Source organism: Saimiri boliviensis, chromosome 11, assembly GCF_048565385.1.
Source record: "Saimiri boliviensis isolate mSaiBol1 chromosome 11, mSaiBol1.pri, whole genome shotgun sequence".
In the NCBI taxonomy this organism is placed as follows: Eukaryota; Metazoa; Chordata; class Mammalia; order Primates; family Cebidae; genus Saimiri; species Saimiri boliviensis.
Window position 1 is genome coordinate 35204823 of NC_133459.1, and position 20235 is coordinate 35225057.

Here is a 20235-nt window from a genome sequence, read left to right on the forward strand (position 1 = left end):
TTGGCTATATAAAAGGGTAATATTTTTTTCTGTCTTTGCAGTCTCTTTAGTGGATTGCTTGTGATGTGTATCACATTCTGCTTTAATGCTTAGTCAATAATAACACTGTTTCTTTTTTACCCTTGTGGAGGGGTTTTCTGGGTTGGCAGGGGATTTTGTTTTCAATTATATTTCCCCAACAGGAGTTAGTTTTTTTCCAAGATCTCTTCACTGTGTCCCACTGCACTCTCACTCCCCCCATGTAACCCATGCCACTGTGCCCTAAGGATCAGTTTTCAAGTCCCCAACACTAGAATGAAGCTCTCTGAGTGAACTGAGCTGAGTCATTTGCACAAGGCCTAGATCCTGAGAGCTGGCAGAAGGACGGAAGGAAGGAAGGGAGAGAAGGGAAGGAAGGGAGGAAGGGAAGGAAGGGAGAGAAGGGAAGGAAGGGAGGAAGGGAAGGAAGGGAGGAAGGGAGGGAAGGAAGGGAGGCAGGCAGGCAGGCAGGCAGGAAGGCAAGGAAGGAGGCAAAGAATGGAGGAAGGAAGGAAGAGTGGAAGGAAGGGAAGGAAAGGAGGGAGGAAGGGAGGGAGGGACGGAAGAAAGGAGAAAAGGAAGGATCAGTTCTGAGAAGTTTCTCCCTGACTGCTGGGCCTCGAAAAATCAGTAGCAGAGACTCAGTTACACTCAAGGGTGTCTCTAAACAACAACAGAAACTCAGAGCCAAAAAGTAGTTTACAATACTGAAATTATAGGAAACAAGCACAAAAGGCCATTGGGTGGGGCTGATGGAGCATGATCTGGTCCTTAAACTATGCAGGTTGCCTGGGAAGCCCACCCTATGGAGATTGGGAGGAGAGGGGGATGCTGATGGCTTATGGGGGAGAGCCTGGGCTGGGGTAGTTTTTAGTGATGGGCTCTTGGGCCCTCTCCTCTCCTCCAGCTAGCTCAGGCCTTTAAGAGGCAGGCCCAAGAAGAGAATTCCAGGAAGCCCTAGAAGTTCCCCAGCCCCTCCACCCCATGGACCTTGATCCCCTGCAGGAGGGGGAAGTCGAGCAGTGGCCCAAAGACGCAGTCATCCTCCTGGCTTGGGGCTGGGGCTGCCAGGGTCCCCAGGGGGCTGGCCTGGAACCAGAGGTTCTCATAGGACTTGGGGCTGGGGCTGACACCCCCCAAGAGGGGCTGAGTGGAGTCGCAGCGGAGGTAGTGCCCTGGCCCTGGGCTTGTGGGGCTGCCCAGCAGCTGCCCGTAAAGGACCTGATCCCTGGTGCCAGACTGGGATTGGGGCTGGGTGGAAGCTGCTCTTGGGTCCCTCTGGAGCACATAGGGCTGGACCAGAGTGGGGAGGCCACAAGTCTCTGAGCTGTTATGGGACTCCCAGGGCACCGGCTTCTTCTTCTCCTCCTCCAGCACTGTGAGCTTGGTGATGGGTGGCGTGCCGAGGCTGGGCAGCTGGAAGGCCTCCTGCACACAAGGATGTGGGGTGAGAGCACGGCTCATTTCAGATGTCTGCCCCAGCCACCGTCCCTGTCTGGGTTCTGGCAGTGGTGGGGACATTCCTGCTGTTACTTCTAGAACACCAAAGGTTCCACTTGCAAAGCATTGTTATGTTCCTGACACATGCCTGACACATGCCACGCACCGTTCAGACTCAGCATCGTCAGTCTTTCCATATCGCGGGGAGCTGACTGAGGCTGTGAGATGGACAGCGCTGGGATTCTTTGGGTCTGTTTCACCTCAAAGGGAGGGGATGTTGCTGGAAGTGACAGGAAGGCCTGAGTACTTAGCTTCAGGAGGTGTCCCTTCACTGAGCCTGGGCCAACATCCCCACCCCATTTCCCTCTTCCTCCTGGCTTCTCACCTCCTCCATGGTGGTGGGCACCCAGGAGCCCAGGCTGCTGTGAGCTGGATCTGGGACATTTGGCCAGAGGGGATTCTTCCTGCTTCAAAAGGAGGCAGACGGAGGCTGGGTCAGACACACCCTCCGATCTTTCCACCCTTTGTCCCACCTGCCCCACCTGAAGAGGTGCAGCTGTGCTTCGTGCACAGAGAAGAAGCTGGGGCTGGGACTCTCAGACAGGGGCCCCAAAGTCTGGGACGGTTGGGAGGGACTTAGATGGGCCCACCTGGACCTGCGGTTCCCTGTGGGTGGGGGAAGCAGGATCTCAGGTTTCTCAAAGGGACTCACTTGGGGCTGCAGCAGAGCCAGACAGTTCCACAGAGACAGGTGAGCAGGAGCAGGAGGCCGAACAGGCCCAGGAGGATGTGTAGCTCAGACCCTTCTGCAGTGAGGGGAGAGCCGGAAGAAATTAGAATGCATGTGGGGAAGGCTGGGTCTCTTCCCTCCGACCAGGGGTTTCAAAGTCAGTCCCCTTCTACTCTCAAAATCAGCAACCTTTGGTTGGGGTACCCTCCTAATAGCCATCTCTGCCCAGACCCCATCTCCCCTTACCTGGGGTCAAGGTCATCAGGTTGAGGACTGTACTGTTGACGGCCCCAGCCTTGCTGACGGCCATGAGGTGGACGTGATACAGACTGGCGGGCTTCAGGCCATGGAGGACAAAGCCACTGGACGAGGCATTCAGGATGGTGGCTGGGAGGGGTGTACGGTCAGCCTAGGCCTGGATGCTGAAGCTGCCTCCATGGCAGCTGAGCACCCTCTCCTGGGCCTTCTGGGGCTGTGGGGAACTGAGGATAGACTCACAGAAGAACTGGTTCTGAGCGTTGGTCCAAAAGATGGTGTAGTGGGTCAGGGGACTCTTCCCCAGCTCAGGGGGCTCGGGCACCCACTCCAGCTGTGCCCAGGTCTTGCCAATGTGGTTTAGACGAAGCTCTGGGGCACGGGAGGGGCCTGTGGGAAGAAAGAGGTGCAGGGGGTAAAGGGAGTGGGGCAGAGCAAGAGCCCAATTGGACTTCTTGTGGCTTTCCAGCCACTGCAGGGTAGATGAGAAAGAGCCCAAGGGAACTCATGTCCAAGCCTCATTTTCCCAGGGATTTAATCCAGGTTCCGCCTACTGCTAATAAAGTGTCTGAGCCAGGATTTGAACCTGGCTCTGCTTGACTCTAGATTTTCCCTTTCTGATTTCTACCAGGACTGATTTTATCTGATTTACTCTCTGATTTCTGCCACTCACTCTCTGAATTTATGCCAGGTCCTCTGTCCAATTTCTTTTGTTTTGTTTTGAGACAGGGTCTCGCTCTGTCACCCAGGGCTCGAGCGATCTGATCCTCCCACCTCAGCCTCTCAAGTAGCTGGGGCTATAGGCACGCGCCACTGCACCCAGCTAATTTTTTGTTTGTTTGTTTATTTATTTATTTATTTTTCTATAGAGACAAGGTTGCCCAGGCTGGTCTCAAACTCCTGAGCTCAGGTGATCTGCCTGCGTTGGCCTCCCAGAGTGTTAGGATAACAGGTGCGAGCCACTGCGCCCGGCCCCTCTGTCCAAGTTCTGTTACATATTAACACCTTATTTTTGTCTGGGAAATGGACTGATTTTTGCCAGATTTGCTCCTTGAATTGTGTTACCTCCCTACTCAGTTTCTATCCCAGCACCTGATTTCTGTCCAGCTGTAGGGATCAAGTATAAGCCAGGGGATTGGGAGAGATCCTCTCCAGGGCCAGAAGTATGGTAGGAAGGCAGTGTTCCCTATATTCCTGATTGCTGGGGACCAGGCGGAGCCTTGGAAGAGAGAGGAGAGGATTCTGGAAAGGGGCCTGATGGTTGACGAACCCCTTTCTTGGGAGTAGGCGTAGACATGTTGGGAGTGTCCCATGGCGTCCTGGTACAAGGGAGTCACAGTGATCTCATAGAGCTGAAAGGGCCTGATGTTCTCTGTAGAGAGAAAATGGGGTAGGCATTCCTGTTAGGAGCTAACCTGTGCTGATGATCAGGAGCTAGCCTCAGACCTCTGGTCAGGGCTACCCTGGCCTCACGATTTGAGGTTAACCTCCGCAATCTCTTCTTTAGATCATTTGATGAGAATTAGGGAAGAAAAGTGGAAGAGAGAGCTAAAACGGTGGCACGTCAGGGCTATAGAAAAAGGATTAGGTTAGAGCAGGCGTCCCCAGACTTTTTACACAGGGGGCCAGTTCACTGTCCCTCAGACCGTCGGAGGGCCGCCACATACTGTGCTCCTCTCACGGACCACCAATGTAAGAGGTGCCCCTTCCCGAAGTGCGGCGGGGGCCGGATAAATGGCCTCAGGGGGCCGCATGCGGCCCGCGGGCCATCGTTTGGGGACGCCTGGGTTAAGACCGTAGGGAGAACTTCCTGATGATGAGGATATGAAATGGGAACAGTGAAGGACCAAGAAAGGCTGGAGAATCCATGTCTCTAGGGCAGTTCAGGCTGCCCCCTGCTTATTGTCAGACAAGCACTGCCTCCCTTTGTCCCTGGTTCTGCCCATCTTTCCAGGCCAGCCTCACCCTTCAGCAGAAACCCCGTGACGCTCCCGCTCTGTTCCATCCTCCAGGTCTGGTTGCTGTTGCTTGTGCTGGAGGGGCCCGGGCCCCATTCAATCACGTAGCCCTGAGGCTGTGGACTGGGGCGCTCCCAGCCAACCCAGAGGCTGTGAGGGTCTCGGGCCGTGGCATGGAGTCTGGTCAGGGCTGGGCCTGGAGACAGTGGGAAATGGTAGAATGAAGGTGAAAAGAACGCAGGCCCTGGAGCCAGAAGCCTGGATTCAAATCCTGGCTTTTCTACTTACAGGCTGGGTGACCTTGGGTGGGTCAATATCTGAGCCTCAGTTTCCTCATCTGTAAAGTGGAAATGATGATCAAAGTTTCTGCCTCATAGGGTGTCAGTGCAGATTAAACGACTTGATGCATGGAACGAACAAGCCTAGCATAGAGTAGTGGTGATAGGAACACTGTGTGGCTCTTGTTATGTGTCCGTAATCCTTGATGTGTTTTATTTTATTTTATTTTACTTTACACTTTACCTTACTTTGCTTTATTTTACTTATTTATTTATTTTTGAGATGGACTCTCGCTCTGTCACCCAGGCTGGAGTGCAGTGGCATGATCTTGGCTCACTGCAACCTCCGCCTCCTGGGTTCAAGCAATTCTTCTCCTCTCAGCCTCCTGAGTAGCTGGGATTACAGGCGCCTGCCACCACGCTTGGCTAATTTTTGTATTTTTAGTAGAGATGGAGGGTTTCACCATGTTGGTCAGGCTAATCTCAATGATCTGCCCTTCGAGGCCTCCCAAAGTGCTGAGACTGTAGGTGTGAGCCACTGCGTCCCGCCTTATTTTATTTTTTGTTTGGAGTGATGCTCTGCCACCCAAGCTGGAGTGCAGTGGTGCAATCTTGGCTCATTGCACTCCAGCCCATAGAGCTCATACTGAAGGGCCTCCGCCATCCCGGTTTAAGCGATTCTCCTGCCTCAGCCTCCCGAGTAGCTGGGTTTACAGGCACCTGTCAACACGCCTGGCTAATTCTTGTATTTTTTTTTTTTTTTTTTTTTGAGACGGAGTTTCGCTCTTGTTACCCAGGCTGGAGTGCAATGGCGCGATCTTGGCTCACCGCAACCTCCGCCTCCTGAGTTCAGGCAATTCTCCTGCCTCAGCCTCCTGAGTAGCTGGGATTATAGGCACGCGCCACCATGCCCAGCTGATTTTTTGTATATTTTTAGTAGAGACGGGGTTTCACCATGTTGAGCAGGATGGTCTCGATCTCTTGACCTCGTGATCCACCCGCCTCGGCCTCCCAAAGTGCTGGGATTACAGGCGTGAGCCACCACGCCCAGCAATTCTTGTATTTTTAGTAGACATGGGGTTTCACCATGTTGACCAGGCTGGTTTTGACTTCTTGACCTCAGGTGATCTGCCTGCCTCAGCCTCCTAAAGTGCTGGCATGAGCCACTGTACCTAACTCCTTGTTATATTTTAATTCACTGAGTCCTTTAATAGTCATACCCAGAAAGTACTACTCTTGTCCTCATTTTATTAATGAGAAAACTGAGAGACACAGAGAGATTAATAAACTTACCTAAGATCACACAGCTAGTAAGTGGGAACATTAGCTGTTATGATTGTTATTGTGATTAGTTCCACCTCGTGAGGACCCATGTTTAGGGAAGGTGGCAGCTGATCTCCTGAGAATGAACAATGAAGTCATAGACCATGTTCCAGGGAGAAAAGCCTGGGGCTTTCTCTCTCAGCTTTCATGGCAAAATGGGCTGTGTGTGTGTGTGTGTGTGTGTGTGTGTGTGTGTATGTGTGTGAGCTTCAACTGGTTCTGGCTGATGATAATAACAGCAGACACAGGCGGAGCAGTTACTTTGTACTAGGCCCTTGTCTTAACTCATGTGCTCCCCGTGCTACACCTCAGTAGGCACTGTTATCATCCCCATCTGCTGGATGTGGAAACAGAGGCCAGGGAAGGGAGGTAACCTGCTCAGGTCACACTGTTAGCAAGTGATAGGACTAGATTTTTTTTTTTTTTAGACGGAGTCTCCTCTGTCACCCAGACTAGAGTGCAATGGTGTGATCTCATGTTGCTGCGACCTCCACCTCCCAGGTTCAAGCAATTCTCCTGCCTCAGCCACCCAAGTAGCTGGGAATACAGGCGCATGCCACCATGCCTGGCTAATATTTGTATTTTTAGTAGAGACAGGGTTTTACCACGTTGGCCAGGCTGATCTTGAACTCCCAACCTCAGGTGATCTGCCTGCCTTGGCCTCCCAAAGTGTTGGGATTACAGGTGTGAGCCACCGCGCCCAGCCAGTAGGAATAGATTTGAAGCCAGGCAATCTAGCCTTTGAACTGACACACTTGACCAGTGTTCTTCTGGCTGCCAGCCCCCTTTACCTCTGCTCTCTGAGAAGGCCACTGGGCTGGGACGAGAGGTCCCAGCTGAGTTATAAGCCTCGAGGGTCACCTCCTGGGCTTCTGAAGGCAGGTGGAAGGTGCAGCTGAGCTCTGTGGTGTTGCAGAGGGGCAGGACGGCCACAGCCTGGCCTGAGGGTCTCCAAGAAACCAGGTAACCTTGGATCTGTCCACTGTCTTCTTCCAGGGGCACTGGCTATGGGGCACAGGAGGAAGAAGAGAAGGGGATGTGCAGCTCCTCTTGAGTAGGGGAGAGCCTCTAGGTGGGGTGGGTGGATCATACAATGGAGCCTCCCCAGGCTGGGGGCCAGGCTTCTCACCCCTCCCCTTTTCCCTCTGTTCCCTTGGGCTAGGCTCTAGGAAGGAGGGCAGGAAGAAGCTGGAGGGCAGGGAGAAACAAGTCAGTGCACACAGCAGGCTTTTAACCATTCACTGAACCGCCCTGTGCCCTGCCTTGTAGTCTCTCCAAAAGCAAACTCAGCTCCCGAGGCACATGCAAAGTGCATGCAAATCACATATAAATGCATCCACACTTCTCAGACCTGTCAGAGTCCTAAGCCCCGGTTTGCAGGGGTCTATTTGGATTGGAGGAGATGTCAAGGTAGAGGGGTAGCCTTCAGAGGAAGTCACCTTCCAGAACAGCTGCACTGTCCTGGGGTCCTGCTGCCTCTGCCGCCACCATATGTCCAGTCTGACAGTGGGGGCTGTGGATGGAACAAGAAGGGAGGGTGCCAGTCAGGGAGGGCCCTGGGGGCCTGGACTGGATACTGATGGCTGCTCCCAGCCCCTCATCACCTCCTTACCCCGTTCAGTAGTTCTCAGCTCCAGGTTGGGGCTCCAGTTGCTCCAAAGGCCAGGCAGGGGCCAGCGGATGCAACGTATCTGCAGGGTGTAGGTTGTGGCTGGGAGGAGCCCACAGAGCTCATACTGAAAGGCCTCTGAGGGCAGGGGGCCCACCTAGTGGGGGGTGGACATGACTCTGAGCCTTGGATCTCTGGGCCATTCCAGGGCCAGCTCGAGCCCAACTTACCCTGCCCCCTACCCCCACCACCGCAGGCTCCCCAGGTTGCCCTCCACCTCACCAGTGCCCAGCTGGCATCTCCACGCTGTGGCTTGTGGCGCAGCTCACACTTTTGATTTATAAACAGGCCTGGCTTCCATGGCTCCCAGCACAAGTGTAGGCAGCCTGGCTCGGGAGGGGGCGCTTCAGGGTTGGGGTCTGGGGTCCGCAGCATGGGGGGCTCCAGTTTCACTGCAAGGAGTGGGGCTGTCAGAAGCTCTCCCTGCCCCACCCTAGAGGGCTCTGCCTTAGCTCCCGCTTGTCTCCCTGTCTGTGGTTCACCGTCTGCCCACATTGCATTGGCAGGTTTCTGCGGTTCAGTCTCTATGAGTCTTTGTTTCTCTCTAGGTCTCTGTTTCTTACTCTTGCCCCAGGGCCTTTGCACTGGCTGTTACTTTGCTCTGGTTGTTACTTCTGCTTGAAATGTTTTCCCTCCAGATAGCCAGCAGCTTGCTCCCTCATTCCCTTCAAGGATCTGCTCAATTGTCACCCTCTTAGTGAGGCCTTTCTTGACCAACCTCTTGAAATAGCCACTGCTCCCCTTTCCCTCTCTGTGTCCTTCTCCTCCTTACTTTCTCCTTTCTGCTTATTGCCATCTGACATTCTATCTTATTTAACTTCCCATTGGAATCTAACATTCTGAGGGTGGGATTTTGGATGCTTTGTTTACTGCTATATCCCCAGTACCTACAGCAGTGCCTTACACTTAGTGGGTGCTTCAGGAAACGTGCTGAAAGCCATGACTGAATGTATCTCCTTGCTTCTGTGCCTCTTCCGGCCTCTGGGTCTGTGTGCCCATTTCTCTGTCTCTATCTGCACCCCTCTTTGTCTCTGTCTCCAGCTGCACCCCTCTTTGTCTCTGTCTCTCTTCTCTGCCTTTGTCTCTAGATCTTCCAGTGTCTCCTCGTCAGTCACTGGGCCTGTGTTTCCCTCTCCATTCCTCTCTGTGTCTGCCCGTTTTGGGGGCCCCTTCCCTCCCCTGCACCCAGTATAACCCACCAACGTCCATGGGATTAAGGCACAGTTGTAGCGACATGCTGGTCCCCAGTGCGTTCTCTGCCTGCACCCAGATGACCATATTCTGGTACAACAGCAGGTGTCTGCGTGGGATGGAGCAGCGGCTCTGCCCATCCTTGGGCACACAGTCCCGGATGGAGTCCTCTTGGGTCTGACAGTTGGCCCGGCTCCTGCCAATAGTCCAGGCTTGGGTGTCAAGCAGAGGAAGAAAGTGAGGCTCCCTTCTCCCTTCCAGAGGCGTGCCCACCATCCTACCCATGGCTCATCCCAGAACCCGACGGGAGGGCACCGGGATGGGGGCCCCCTCCTCACTTGAAGCTCTTCAGAGTGATGTTGGTGGGTAGGTGGGTCTCAGGTCCTGGCTCCCACTGGCAGTTGAGGCTGTTGGTTGTGAGGTTCATGAGGCAGGAGAGGTTGCGGGGTACAGCTGGAGGGTCTGCATGTAGGTGGGAAGAGTGTGAGGGTTTTGGGTGGGACCACTCAGAACACTCAGAAAGCTCCCTCTGGGACCAGGTGGCCATGTTGCCTTGCCCTGTCTCGGTTCCTCGGTTGTCACCTTGTGGGTCCCCGCCGTCTCCAGGCAGAGTGGCTCTGGAAGGGCAGCCCTGGGGGAAGCTAAGTTACAGGTAAGCACAGGGGCAAGCATCATAGGCCCCCAGCAGCACAGTGGTGCCCCATTTCCAAGCCCCCCAACTCCAGACCCTTTGTCAATGACAGTGCAGTGTTTGGGTTTTTATCCTGGTCCTGCCATTCATTAGCCCTGTGATCCTGAAGTTATTTAACTGCTCTGTGCCTCAGCATCCTCATCTGTAAAATGGGGGTAACGGTAAAATACCCACCCCCTAGTGTTATTGTGAGGGCTAAATGACTCACTCTAATGTCACTCTAAATGACTCACTCTGAAGTGCTCAGAACGGTGCCTGATATACAGGAAATGCCATGTAAGTGTTAGCAGTGGCCATTACTGATGCTTTTTTTTTTTTTTTTTTTTTTTTTTTTTGAGATGGAGTCTTGCTGTCAGCCAGGCTGGAGTGCCGTGGTGTGACCTCGGCTCGCCTGGCTAATTTTTTGTATTTTTAGTAGAGATGGGTTTTTTCCATGTTGGCCAGGCTGGTTTCAAACTCTTGACCTCAAATGATCCATCCACCTAGGCCTCCCAAAGTGCTGGGATTACAGGCATGAGCCTCTGCACCCAGCCCATTACTGATTCTTAAACAAGAACCTTGGTCTTTGTTTTTTTTTCTCGAGACAGAGTTTTTTCGTTCTTGTTACCCAGGCTGGAGTGCAATGACGCGATCTCGGCTCACCGCAACCTCCGCCTCCTGGGTTCAGGCAATTCTTCTGCCTCAGCCTCCTGAGTAGCTGGGATTACAGGCACGCGCCACCATGCCCAGCTAATTTTTTTTTGTATTTTTAGTAGAGACGGGGTTTCACCACGTTAACCAGGATGGTCTCAATCTCATGACCTCGTGATCCACCCGCCTCGGCCTCCCAAAGTGCTGGGATTACAGGCTTGAGCCACCGCGCCCGGCGTGTTTTTTCTTATGCCTCAGCTTGGCACAAATTCCATCCTGCGCAGTTTGAAAGGAAGGTTGAAATGGGGGTGGAGGAGAAGCAGAGGGCAAGCCCAGCTGGTGGAGAATGTTCTCCTCGGAGACACCCTCTGATGGCTGGTAACTTGGCTCTATAGAGTAGCGGTCACCACACTGGCTTTAGAGCCACACTGCCTCCATCCTATTAATATGTGACAGGCAAGTCGCTTACCCTCCTTGAATCTCAGTTCTTTGTCTGCAAAGTGGGGCTAAATAGTAGCACCAACTGATACTACTGTTACCTGATATTATGCCCATAAAATGCTTATTAGGCAAGAGCTCAATAGGTAATACTCTTTTTTTTGAGATGGAGTTTCGCTCTTGTTGCCCAGGCTGGGGTGCAGTGACGTGATCTCGGCTCACTGCAACCTCTGCCTCCCGGGTTTGAGCAATTCTCATGTCTCAGCCTCCTGAGTAGCTAGGATTACAGGTGCCCACCACCATGCCTGGCTAATTTTTTGTATTTTTAGTAGAGATGGAGTTTTGCCATGTTGACCAAGTTGCTCACAAACTCCTGACCTCAGGTGATCCCCTTGCCTCGGCCTCCCAAAGTGCTGGGATTACAGGCGTGAGCCACCGTACCTGGCCAGTAATATTCTTATTAGCATTGGCAGGAGGGTATTGGAAGTAGAGTAGATGGATGGCTGGAGGGACTTACAGCCTGCGTGCAGCTCAACCTGGTCCAGGATCTGCACGGTGTTGCTCCAGTTCAGGCAGCAGGAGAGAAAGGCCCGAGTGTGGTTGAGGTGGGGCAGGGTGATGGTAGATTCCTGGGTCCCATCAGACAGACGCTGCTGCTTCCCACCAGGCTGAAGATCTGCTCCCAGTCTCCAAAGAATCTGTGACTCCGGGTCCAGATGGCTGCATTTCTGCGTGATGATGCAGGAGGCCGTGATGGGATCCCCCAGGCGGACGATGGGGGCCGAGACATTGATGTGCCCACACCCCTCCAGACCTGAGGTGGAAGAGAATGGGCCAGGAACGACTCCTCTGCCTAGCAGAGCTGGTCTATAACCTAATCTAGGCCTCTGTAATCTTAGACTCAGGGCCCTCACCTTCCTGTCTCATCCTTCAAGACATGGGGGCTGGAAATTGAAGGATGTGGACAGGGACTTCGAGACGCTACAGGGGTGAGGCAGAGATAGTGTTGTGCTGGTAACTGTTTATCAGCCAGCTCGACAGAGAAGAGCAGACCCTGGTTTGTAGTGTGTGCCCCTTTCCGTGGTGTGAATACTCTCACCTTAGCTGATTTCAAGCTACTGATGTGACGTCATTGATCGGGGAGTTGGGAACAGACATGCACAGTTAGTTTTTGCAAGCCAGCACCAGCACATCACCAGATAAAGACTGATAATTCCCAGTGTCCTCCCCAAGGATGGTGCAAGCAGTGATTGGAGTGATAAGAACCCATAGCCACAGCAATCTTTTCACAAGTCATATCCGATTCGATTCTGCTACCCCATCTCCATCGCAGCACTTCAGTGGTACATCATTGCTCTGAAAGGCAGTATGGTGTGATGGATGAGGGTGGATGTTGGAACTAGACTGCCTAGGTTTAAATTCGGGTTCTGTGGCTTATTACCTGACCCTGATATATTACTGAGACTTCCTGTGCCTCGATTTTATCATCTGTAAAATAGGAATAAAAATTGTCCCCTATATTGGCGTCACTGGAAGGATTACATGAGCTAACATATGGAAGGCACTTAGAGCAGTGTCTGGCCTGTGAGTACTTGCTGCCATCATTAGGATAGAGACTCAAATCCTTCACATAGATCTTGTGGCCTGGCCCCTGCCTGATCCTCTCGGTTCCAGCTTATAGCGTCTCTCTGCTCTGGCCATTCTGGCTCATTCTTGCTATTCTTTGAAAACTCCATTATCTTTTTAGTCTCTGGATCTTTGGACCTGCTGGGTTTTTTTGGGTCTCGCTGTGTTACTCAGGCTGGAGTGCAGTGGCACCATCGAAGGGCCTCCTCTGCTGCACAGGCTCAGGGTTACAGGCTGGAAGGAACTTGACAAGGTTGTTTGCTTCAAAACTCCACCTGATGCTCTGCCCTCTACAGCAGAACTTGAGTGGCCTATTTTTGTATTTTGTATGGCCTAACAACTAAGAATCTTCCTTGTTAGGAAGGTTTTAAAGGAGTGAAAAACAAACAAGAGGGCTCACTGCACTCTTGACCTCCCAGGCTCAAGTGATCCTCCCATCTCAGCCTCTCGAGTAGCTGGGACTACAGGTGCATGCCACCATACCTGGCTAATTTTTTGATTTTTTTTTTTTTTTTTTTTTTTGTAGAGATGGGTTTCACTATGTTTCCCAGGCTAATCTTGAACTTCTGTGTTCAAGCAATCCTCCTGCCTCAGCCTCCTTAAGTGCTGGGACTACAGGTGTGAGTCACTGTGCTTGACCTGCTGTTCTTTTTTTGAGGGACTCTCCTTTCTCCCTCTCATCCCTGTTTCACCTGGTTAACACTTAGGCATCTTGAAGAAACCAGACCAGACACTAACAAGCTGGAGCAGGCCAAGGCCCCTGTACTTCCTCAAAGTCCTTATTATCCTTCATAATTATAGAGTCTTAGGATTATTTACTTATCTATCACTCCAGCTAGATTACAAATTCTGTGAGGCCAGCAGACCTTGGCTGTTTGCTTATTACTGTATTCCCAGTGCCTGGTACAGAGTATCACCTTGATGAAAATGTGTTTGATAAATAAATAAACAAACATGCACTTTCCCCACAATGCTTTCTCTCCTCTCTCTGGTGTTTTTAGGCCTGTTTTATTGGTGGGGATGCAGAGGCCCTATGAGGAGAAGCAGTTTGCCCAGGGTCACAGAGCAAGTTCATGATTCTCAACAAAGGGCTGCTTCTGCTTCACAGGCTCAGGACTTCAGGCTGGAAGGAACTTTACAAGGTCATTTGCTTCAAAACTCCACCTGATGCTCTGCCCTCTACAGCAGGACTTGAATGGCCTATTTTTGTATGGTCTAACAACTAAGGATCTGCCTTACATTTTTAGTGTTAAAAACAAACGAAACAGAAACCAAATAAAAACATGCAACAGGGCTGGGTGTGGTGGCTCATGCCTGTAATCCCAGCACTTTGGGAGGCCGAGGTGGGTGGATCACCTGAGGTCAGGGGTTTGAGACCAGCCTGACCAACATGGTGTGAAACCCCATCTCTACTAAAAATATAAAAATTAGCCAGGCATGGTGGCAGGCGCCTGTAATCCCAGCTATTCGTGAGGCTGAGGCAGGAGAATTGCTTGAACTCGGGAGGTGGAGGTTGCAGTGAGCCAAGATCAACCCCCACTGCACTCCAGCCTGGGCAACAGAGAGAGACTCCATCTCAAAAAACAAAAAACATGCAATAGGCAGGGCATGGTGGGTCACACCTGTAATCCCCACACTTTGGGAGGTCAGGACGGGCAGACTGCTGGAACCCAGAAGTTTGAAACCAGCCTAGGCAACATGGCAAAACTACATCTACAAAAAAAATTAGCAGAGTGTGGTGGCATGCCCCGAACTACCTTGGACGCTGAGGTGGAAGGATGGCTTAAGCCCAGGAAGTTGAGGCTGTGATTGTGCCACTGCACTCCAGCCTGGGTGACAGAGGGAGACCCTGTCTCAAAAACAACCAACCAACCAACCAAACATGGAACAGAGACAGTATGTGGCCGGCAAAGCCTAAACATTACTGCCAGACAAAGTTTGCCAACTCCTGCTACGTAGCGTCTCTGGGAATCCTGGCCTCAGCTTGCACACCGCTGGGGATGGGAAGTTCTCTACCTCTCAAGACAGAGTTTCCACGGTTGGAAACCGAGCTCTGCCTGGGCTTCTGTATTTCAGGATGAAACCCATCCCCTTGTCGCTTCTATCCTGACCCTTTGCTGTCCACCAAGGCTGCATCGGACCCATAGCTTCCTTCTGACAGCTTGGTAGAGATTTGCGGACAAGATCTGTGTCCCACTGGCATTTTCCAGGCTGACCAGCCCTGATCATCTCAACATTCCTCTTGGGTGTGGTTTGCCTATGGGAGTCTGGGTGGAAGATCAGCTACCCCACATCTGCGGCTCAGTCTTGAGTCTTTTGGGATTCTCTGGGAATCCCAGGAGCCTTGTGGCAGTGCAAGGAAATGATTCCCAATATCTCTTCTTGTAACTCCACCTCCCCACTGCACCCCCATCCTTGGCCATACTCACTTCCGGAGAGCAGCAGGATGATCAGGGCAGCCCAAGTCAGGCTGAAGTTTCTCAGCCTTGCCATAGCGCCAACTTGATGTTCACCTGGAGGCAGGAGGGTTGTTTAAGACCATGGGCTTTGGAGTCAGAGCTGACCTTAATCGTTGTCTGTCATTGTTCAGATTGACTAGGTTGCTTGACCTCTCTGAGCCTTAGTTTCTTTGAAAAATGGAAGTAACAGCACTCTGTACTGCATGGGACTTTGGGAGGAAGACACAAAATGATGCAAGCCAAGAGCTTTGCACAGTGCCTGGAACATAGGAAATGACTGACAGCCACTGTTATTATACTTGCCTTCCGGGAAAGAGCAGGGAAAGGAGCAGTGGGGAACAGCATTCTTCCCCCTTCCCGGCTATCTAAGCTGGGCTCCCCCCAGAGAGCAGAACCTGAGATGAGGAATTGCATGCTGGTAGTTTATTTTGAGACGATCCAAGCAGCAGATAAGGGACTGGGGAGAATGAAACAGGGAAGGAGAGAAAGCCAACACAAGGTTACGTTATCATGTTGGTCACCTCTGTGGACAACTGGGGCTCTATCCTGCTGGAACCTTCTGAAGAGCCATGTAGACACTTCTCGGAACTGTCCACCCAAGGGTCAATTTATCCCTTGGATGGGAAGATTTATCACTGACTCCTGCCCCTCATTGGTCAAGAGATGCCTCTTGGGTGTTCACTCCCTGGCACATCCGGGTTGGGCGCGCATGAGTACTAGGCAGGTTCTCCTGGGGAAGCCATGCCGGTGTTGTCAGGGGTGCTCCCTGGAAGAAAGGGAGAATTCTACGGAGCGGCTGAGGCAAGGGGCTGTCACGTTACACCGGCAGGAAGCTGGCTGCCTCAGCCATGTGGGCTGAGGATACAAAGTAAGGCACCGAGGGGTCCAGTATGCCCCCCGATTCTGGGCACGGACCTCTGGCAGCCCTCTGAGGTCAGGCATCGTGTGATCATGGCCATAGCGCCTGGATGCAGGGTGCCTTGGCTCCAGTCTTAGGAAGCATGTGGAAGTTTCTCCCACTCGGGTGGGTGCCCAGCCTAATCTTCACCCTGCTCCCACTGGGGTCTTGGGGCCAACACCTGATCCTCCAGCATGAGTTGTGCTGCTGGTGGCAGATCAGTGGGAATTGCTGGCCAGCTTGCACGTACATATATGGACACATATATGCAGGTGGTGTCCCAGCAGATCACTTGTGCTCAGCAGGGAGAAAGGTAGGAGCATCTTTTCCTCTCCCTCACAGACAGAGGTGTGGGTTAAGAATTGTTCAGATACCCAAGGCTATTCCTGCTCACAGGGGCCTTACCCAGACCGCCAGTCTATCCATTTATATTGCAGTATCGAACACCCAGGGACTCTAGCCCGTAAGTCTCCTTTGTGGAAATCAGAAAGAAAGTACCCCTTCTTTGGGACAGATGCAGCACCACACTAGGACCTGGCAGCTAGGGCACAGCCTGGATTTCGGCTGCAGTTACTACTCAGTTTTGTGCAGTGAGAAACCTGCACAACTATTCCAAGCATCTGTCTACGCATCGGTGGTTGGTAACCTTCTTACTACAGCACACCAGTTTGATTATCCCCCTTAACAGTGGTTGGGGAAGATTTAGCCTCCAAGCCCAAGATTTTGGGACACTGGTTTTCATCTCCATGTGCTTTTGATCATATCCCAGCTCTGTTGCCCTAGCCAGGGACAGCTTCAGGCCCAGCCTATGCCCCGTGCGGTACCACCTTATCTGCCTCCACTGGCTCCTGTCCAGAGCAGACAATCTAGCCCCAAGAGGCCCCGGCCTCCTCCCGCTGGGTGCTGGGTGTTGGCCTGCTTGGCCTCAGTCCCTGGTCCCTCACTGCAGCCCTGGGCACCTCCCACCCTGGTTGAGAGGGCTTGGGGCCTGTTGGAGCACTGTCTCACTCTCTGGGGGGCTGATATGCAGAGACGTTTGGAGCCCAGCTCAGATTCAGGTCACCTGACTTGATCTCCGGCTCCACCACTTACTTGTGACGTTGGACAAGTTACTTCACCTTTCCAAGCCAAGCCTCAGTTTCCCCATCTGTGGAAAATAAATAACATTAGCACTCACGCCTCAGGGTTGTTGTGAGGATGAAATGAGATGATTATGGTAAAGGTACTTAGCACAGTGCCTGGCATGGAATCGGCACTCAGCAACCGTAGGTTATTTTCACAAGCCATAAAGTGGGTCATCAGCTCACGGAATCCAGCACAGTTCAGTTCTCCCCTCACCCCTGCCTCCCTCACAGCCTGCGTGGCCACACCTCCCAGGACTGCCACCTTGCTTTTATCTGTGCCACACTGCACAGTTTCAAAACCCCCTTTCTGGCTCCCCTCCTCCTAGCTCCTTGGCCCCCTGGCTCTCCCGTCACTGTGGCCTTCTCTGCCGCCGGGCTCTGCGGGAGCTCGTTCCGAGGCTGCTGCGCAGCACACCTCCATGCCTCCTGGGCCGGCTGCCCTCGCGCCCCCTCTTGCTGTCTCTCCCTCCATCACACTCGACCTTCTCCCCTCACACTCTCTTCCCCAGTTCACACCCCTTGCTCCCTTGCTGTTTTTACTCTCACCTGGAGATTCTTTCTGTGGGAAGGGTGGAGAGGGAAGAGGGGGCTGGGAATAAACAGAGGGAGAGGCCTTTCCAGTTGTGCTGTAGGTAAAGAAAAGAAGAGAAGGCCACAAAGAGTAACAGAGCAAGCCGGTGACTGAAATCTACACAGACCGAAATGACAGAGACCCACTGAGAGGAAGCTCGAGGCCGGAGATGTCGAGAGACAGAGAAAAAGGGCCCAAGAGACAAGGACGCCGACCCAGAGAGCCGGGGGCACTCAGCGGCCTGGAGCCCGGGAAGCGGTCTGTTACCAAGATTTTAAGATTCAAGGGAGAGCAGGAAATATGTGAGAAAGAGAAACTCAGAGCGACAGCAAGCCAGAGAGAAGCTTGAGGAGGAAATACAGAAACAGAGAGTGAAATAGACAGAGGCCCAGACGGAGCTGGAACTCACAGACACACACGTACTGAGAGAGAGGCATGGGGAGGGGAGAACGATTTGGTCTGTCCCCAGCCTAGCTCAGTGTCCCCAAGGAGAAACTTGGCTGTGAGTGACTTCCCTGGTGCAATACCCCAAAAAGTAGGGGCATCCTGTGAAAAGAGAGTCAGTGGCCAGGGCTGCAGGTTCCAAAGGATGAATCCCTGGCCCCAGACCTAGGACCCTGGACATGAACACTTGGCGGAGCTGTGGGGAGTGGCCCCAGGATTCCAGCTCTCCATCAAGCCCAAGGCTCAGCCCCTCTCTAGGGATTCCCTACTCACATTGGAGCCTCTGGTCCAGCATCTGCTTGGCCTCCCTGGTCTCTCTTCACCTCGTCAAGAGAAGTTCCTGAAACCAGCTGCAGTCTAGCTGCTCTCCCCGAGCTCTGTCGTTACTGGCTCGGCCTCTGACAGGCCCGGGGGCTGGGGATTGCAACACCTTCCGAGCCTCCCTCCTACCCTCCCTTGCGCCTTCGAGGGCACAGGCAGCCCCTTCCTCCCAGGAAGGAGCCTGCGAGGGAAGCTGGTGAGGCCCGGGCAGCCTTCCTGCCTTGGGGGTCTTAAAGGGCTGGGGAATGTGGCAACAATGTCCCCCTCCCCTGCCTCCGGATTTCCTGAGCTCAAAGCTTTGGGGTTGGGGAGGGCCCAGGCTCCCACCTGGCTGGGTGCCATCCCCATGCCCCCAGCCCTGGGGGAGCATCACTTTGAGGCAGACCTTGGCTGGAAGGCTCACCCGGCCCCAAGCCTCTTCTCAGCTCTGGCCTTGGGGCCCACGTCTTCACAGTACTCAGGAGGATGTCTTCCAGGATCTAGGGAATTTTATAACCCAAAACTTACTGCTCCCCTCTTCATTACATATTCTTCGCATTGCCCACAGACCAGGCGGATGGAGAAACAGGAGTTCTAGAGGCAAGACAGGAGGATGTCTTGCGGGGGGCATGGGGTCTTCCTATGTTCACTAAAAATTACTGGTGTTTACCCACAATGGTTCTGCAACACTGAATATTTTGTAACTGGGTGAGATAGACTACATTTTATGTCTTTTATTGTCTGTATTTATGATTCCCCAGCAACTACAAATAATTTTCTTGGCATTTTCTGAGAAAGTTTCAAACTGCCCATAGTTTATTGGCTTCATAACCCAATAGAGGTGAGGTACCAACAGGCCAGCGGGTTGTCCTTAACGCAGAATCCTTTTTAGGCGTGTGGGTCTGGTGTGATGCTGCAGACCAGGGCTGCAGTTCTATTTCCAGGTCAAATGAGCCGACTGCCCGCTGCAGCCCTCCCAAGAAATCCCACAGCCTCCACTCGATCAGTGAATCCCAGGGACTCTCTTCTTTCAAAATATAACCAGAATCCTGGGTATTTAAGTTCAACGTGGCTCTGTGTGTGAATATTTTTATGATAATATGTTGGAAAATATAAATATCACTTAAACCAGTGCCAGCCAGCCCCAAGCTACCCTCATCTCTTGCCTAGGTCGTCGAAGTAACCCCTCCCTGCTCTCCTGCTTCTATTCATCCTTGTTCCCCCACCTGTCTGTAGCTCCTTCAACGGCCAGTGCGTTATCAGTTCAACAGAAGTCTGACCAGGTCATCCTTATGCCAAACTTTCCAATGGCTCCTGTCTCATTCAGAGTCAAAGTCAAAGCCCTTTCAATGATCTGCAAAGCCCTGCGCAACCTGGTACCCCCATTATGTCCCGGATCCCTCTCCTGTTATCCTCCTGCTGGCTGCCTTGCTCCAGGCACTCTGGGTTCTTTGCTTCTGGAACTTGTTACGCCGTCTCTTACCTCAGGTGCTTTGCACTTGCTGTTTTATTTGTCTGGACTCTTCCCCACGACCCCACAAACAGCTGCGTGGGTCCGTCCCTCCCCTTCTCTGAAGGGTCTTTGCTAAAATGTCACCTTCTCACTGAGCCTTCTCTGAGCACCCTTTTCAAAATTTGCAAGCCCCTTCCCTCCCATTCCCTCTTTCTCTCTCCCCGATATTGCTTTTCAATTCCCACTAGAAGTTCCATGAGGACAACGGTTTTGGTCTGTTTTGTTCCAAACTTTATCTCCAGTGTCTGTAACACTGCTGGTCACACAGTAAGGCCTCCATACGTGTCTGTTGAATGAAGGATCAACTGGATGACTCTTTCCCCACTTCACCAAACCTGTCTCTGATCCCCACATACCTCATCATGGTGAATTAACCACCATCCCCTCCTCTCCCTAGTCACTCAGCTGAGGGACTCCGGAGTCATTTCTTACAACCCCTTCTCCACATTCCCATGTCCAGTCAGTACTCTTTTTTTTTTTTTTTGAGACAGAGTCTTGCTCTGTCGCCCAGGCTGGAGTGCAATATGGCATGATCTTGGCTCACTGCAACCTCCGCCTCCCAGGTTCAAGTGATTCTCATGCTTTAGCCTCCCAAGTAGCTGGAACTACAGGTGCGTGCCACCATGCCTGGCTAATTTTTGTATTTTTAGTAGAGAAGGGGTTTCGCCATGTTGGCCAG

General features: G+C 52.5%; 1 protein-coding gene across 5 annotated transcripts; it reads right to left on the reverse strand.

Annotated features, from left to right (window-relative positions):
• Window positions 1-698: 698 nt before the first annotated feature.
• On the reverse strand, window positions 699-18262 carry CSF3R (colony stimulating factor 3 receptor). 5 transcript variants are annotated; one of them, XM_074380530.1, is made up of 18 exons: window positions 17446-18001; window positions 17275-17354; window positions 16697-16751; window positions 14677-14760; window positions 11139-11435; window positions 9201-9324; window positions 8871-9058; window positions 7894-8063; window positions 7615-7768; window positions 7442-7515; window positions 6794-7007; window positions 4409-4597; window positions 3714-3815; window positions 2687-2833; window positions 2435-2575; window positions 2171-2264; window positions 1844-1925; window positions 699-1446 (listed from the first exon to the last, which is right to left on the reverse strand). In XM_074380530.1, the coding sequence occupies exons 4-18, from the start codon at window positions 14738-14740 to the stop codon at window positions 976-978; spliced, it is 2511 nt and encodes an 836-aa protein (XP_074236631.1). In that variant the 5' UTR covers window positions 14741-14760; window positions 16697-16751; window positions 17275-17354; window positions 17446-18001; the 3' UTR covers window positions 699-975. The 5 variants fall into 5 exon arrangements, 3 of the variants coding, with proteins under 3 accessions (XP_074236631.1, XP_010346372.1, XP_010346371.1); XR_012512373.1 differs by lacking the exons at window positions 17275-17354; window positions 17446-18001 and adding exons at window positions 1625-1738; window positions 18017-18262 and having other exon boundaries at window positions 1361-1446; window positions 1844-1922; XR_746118.3 differs by lacking the exons at window positions 17275-17354; window positions 17446-18001 and adding exons at window positions 1625-1738; window positions 18017-18261 and having other exon boundaries at window positions 1361-1446.
• Between the last annotated feature and the right edge of the window lie 1973 nt (window positions 18263-20235).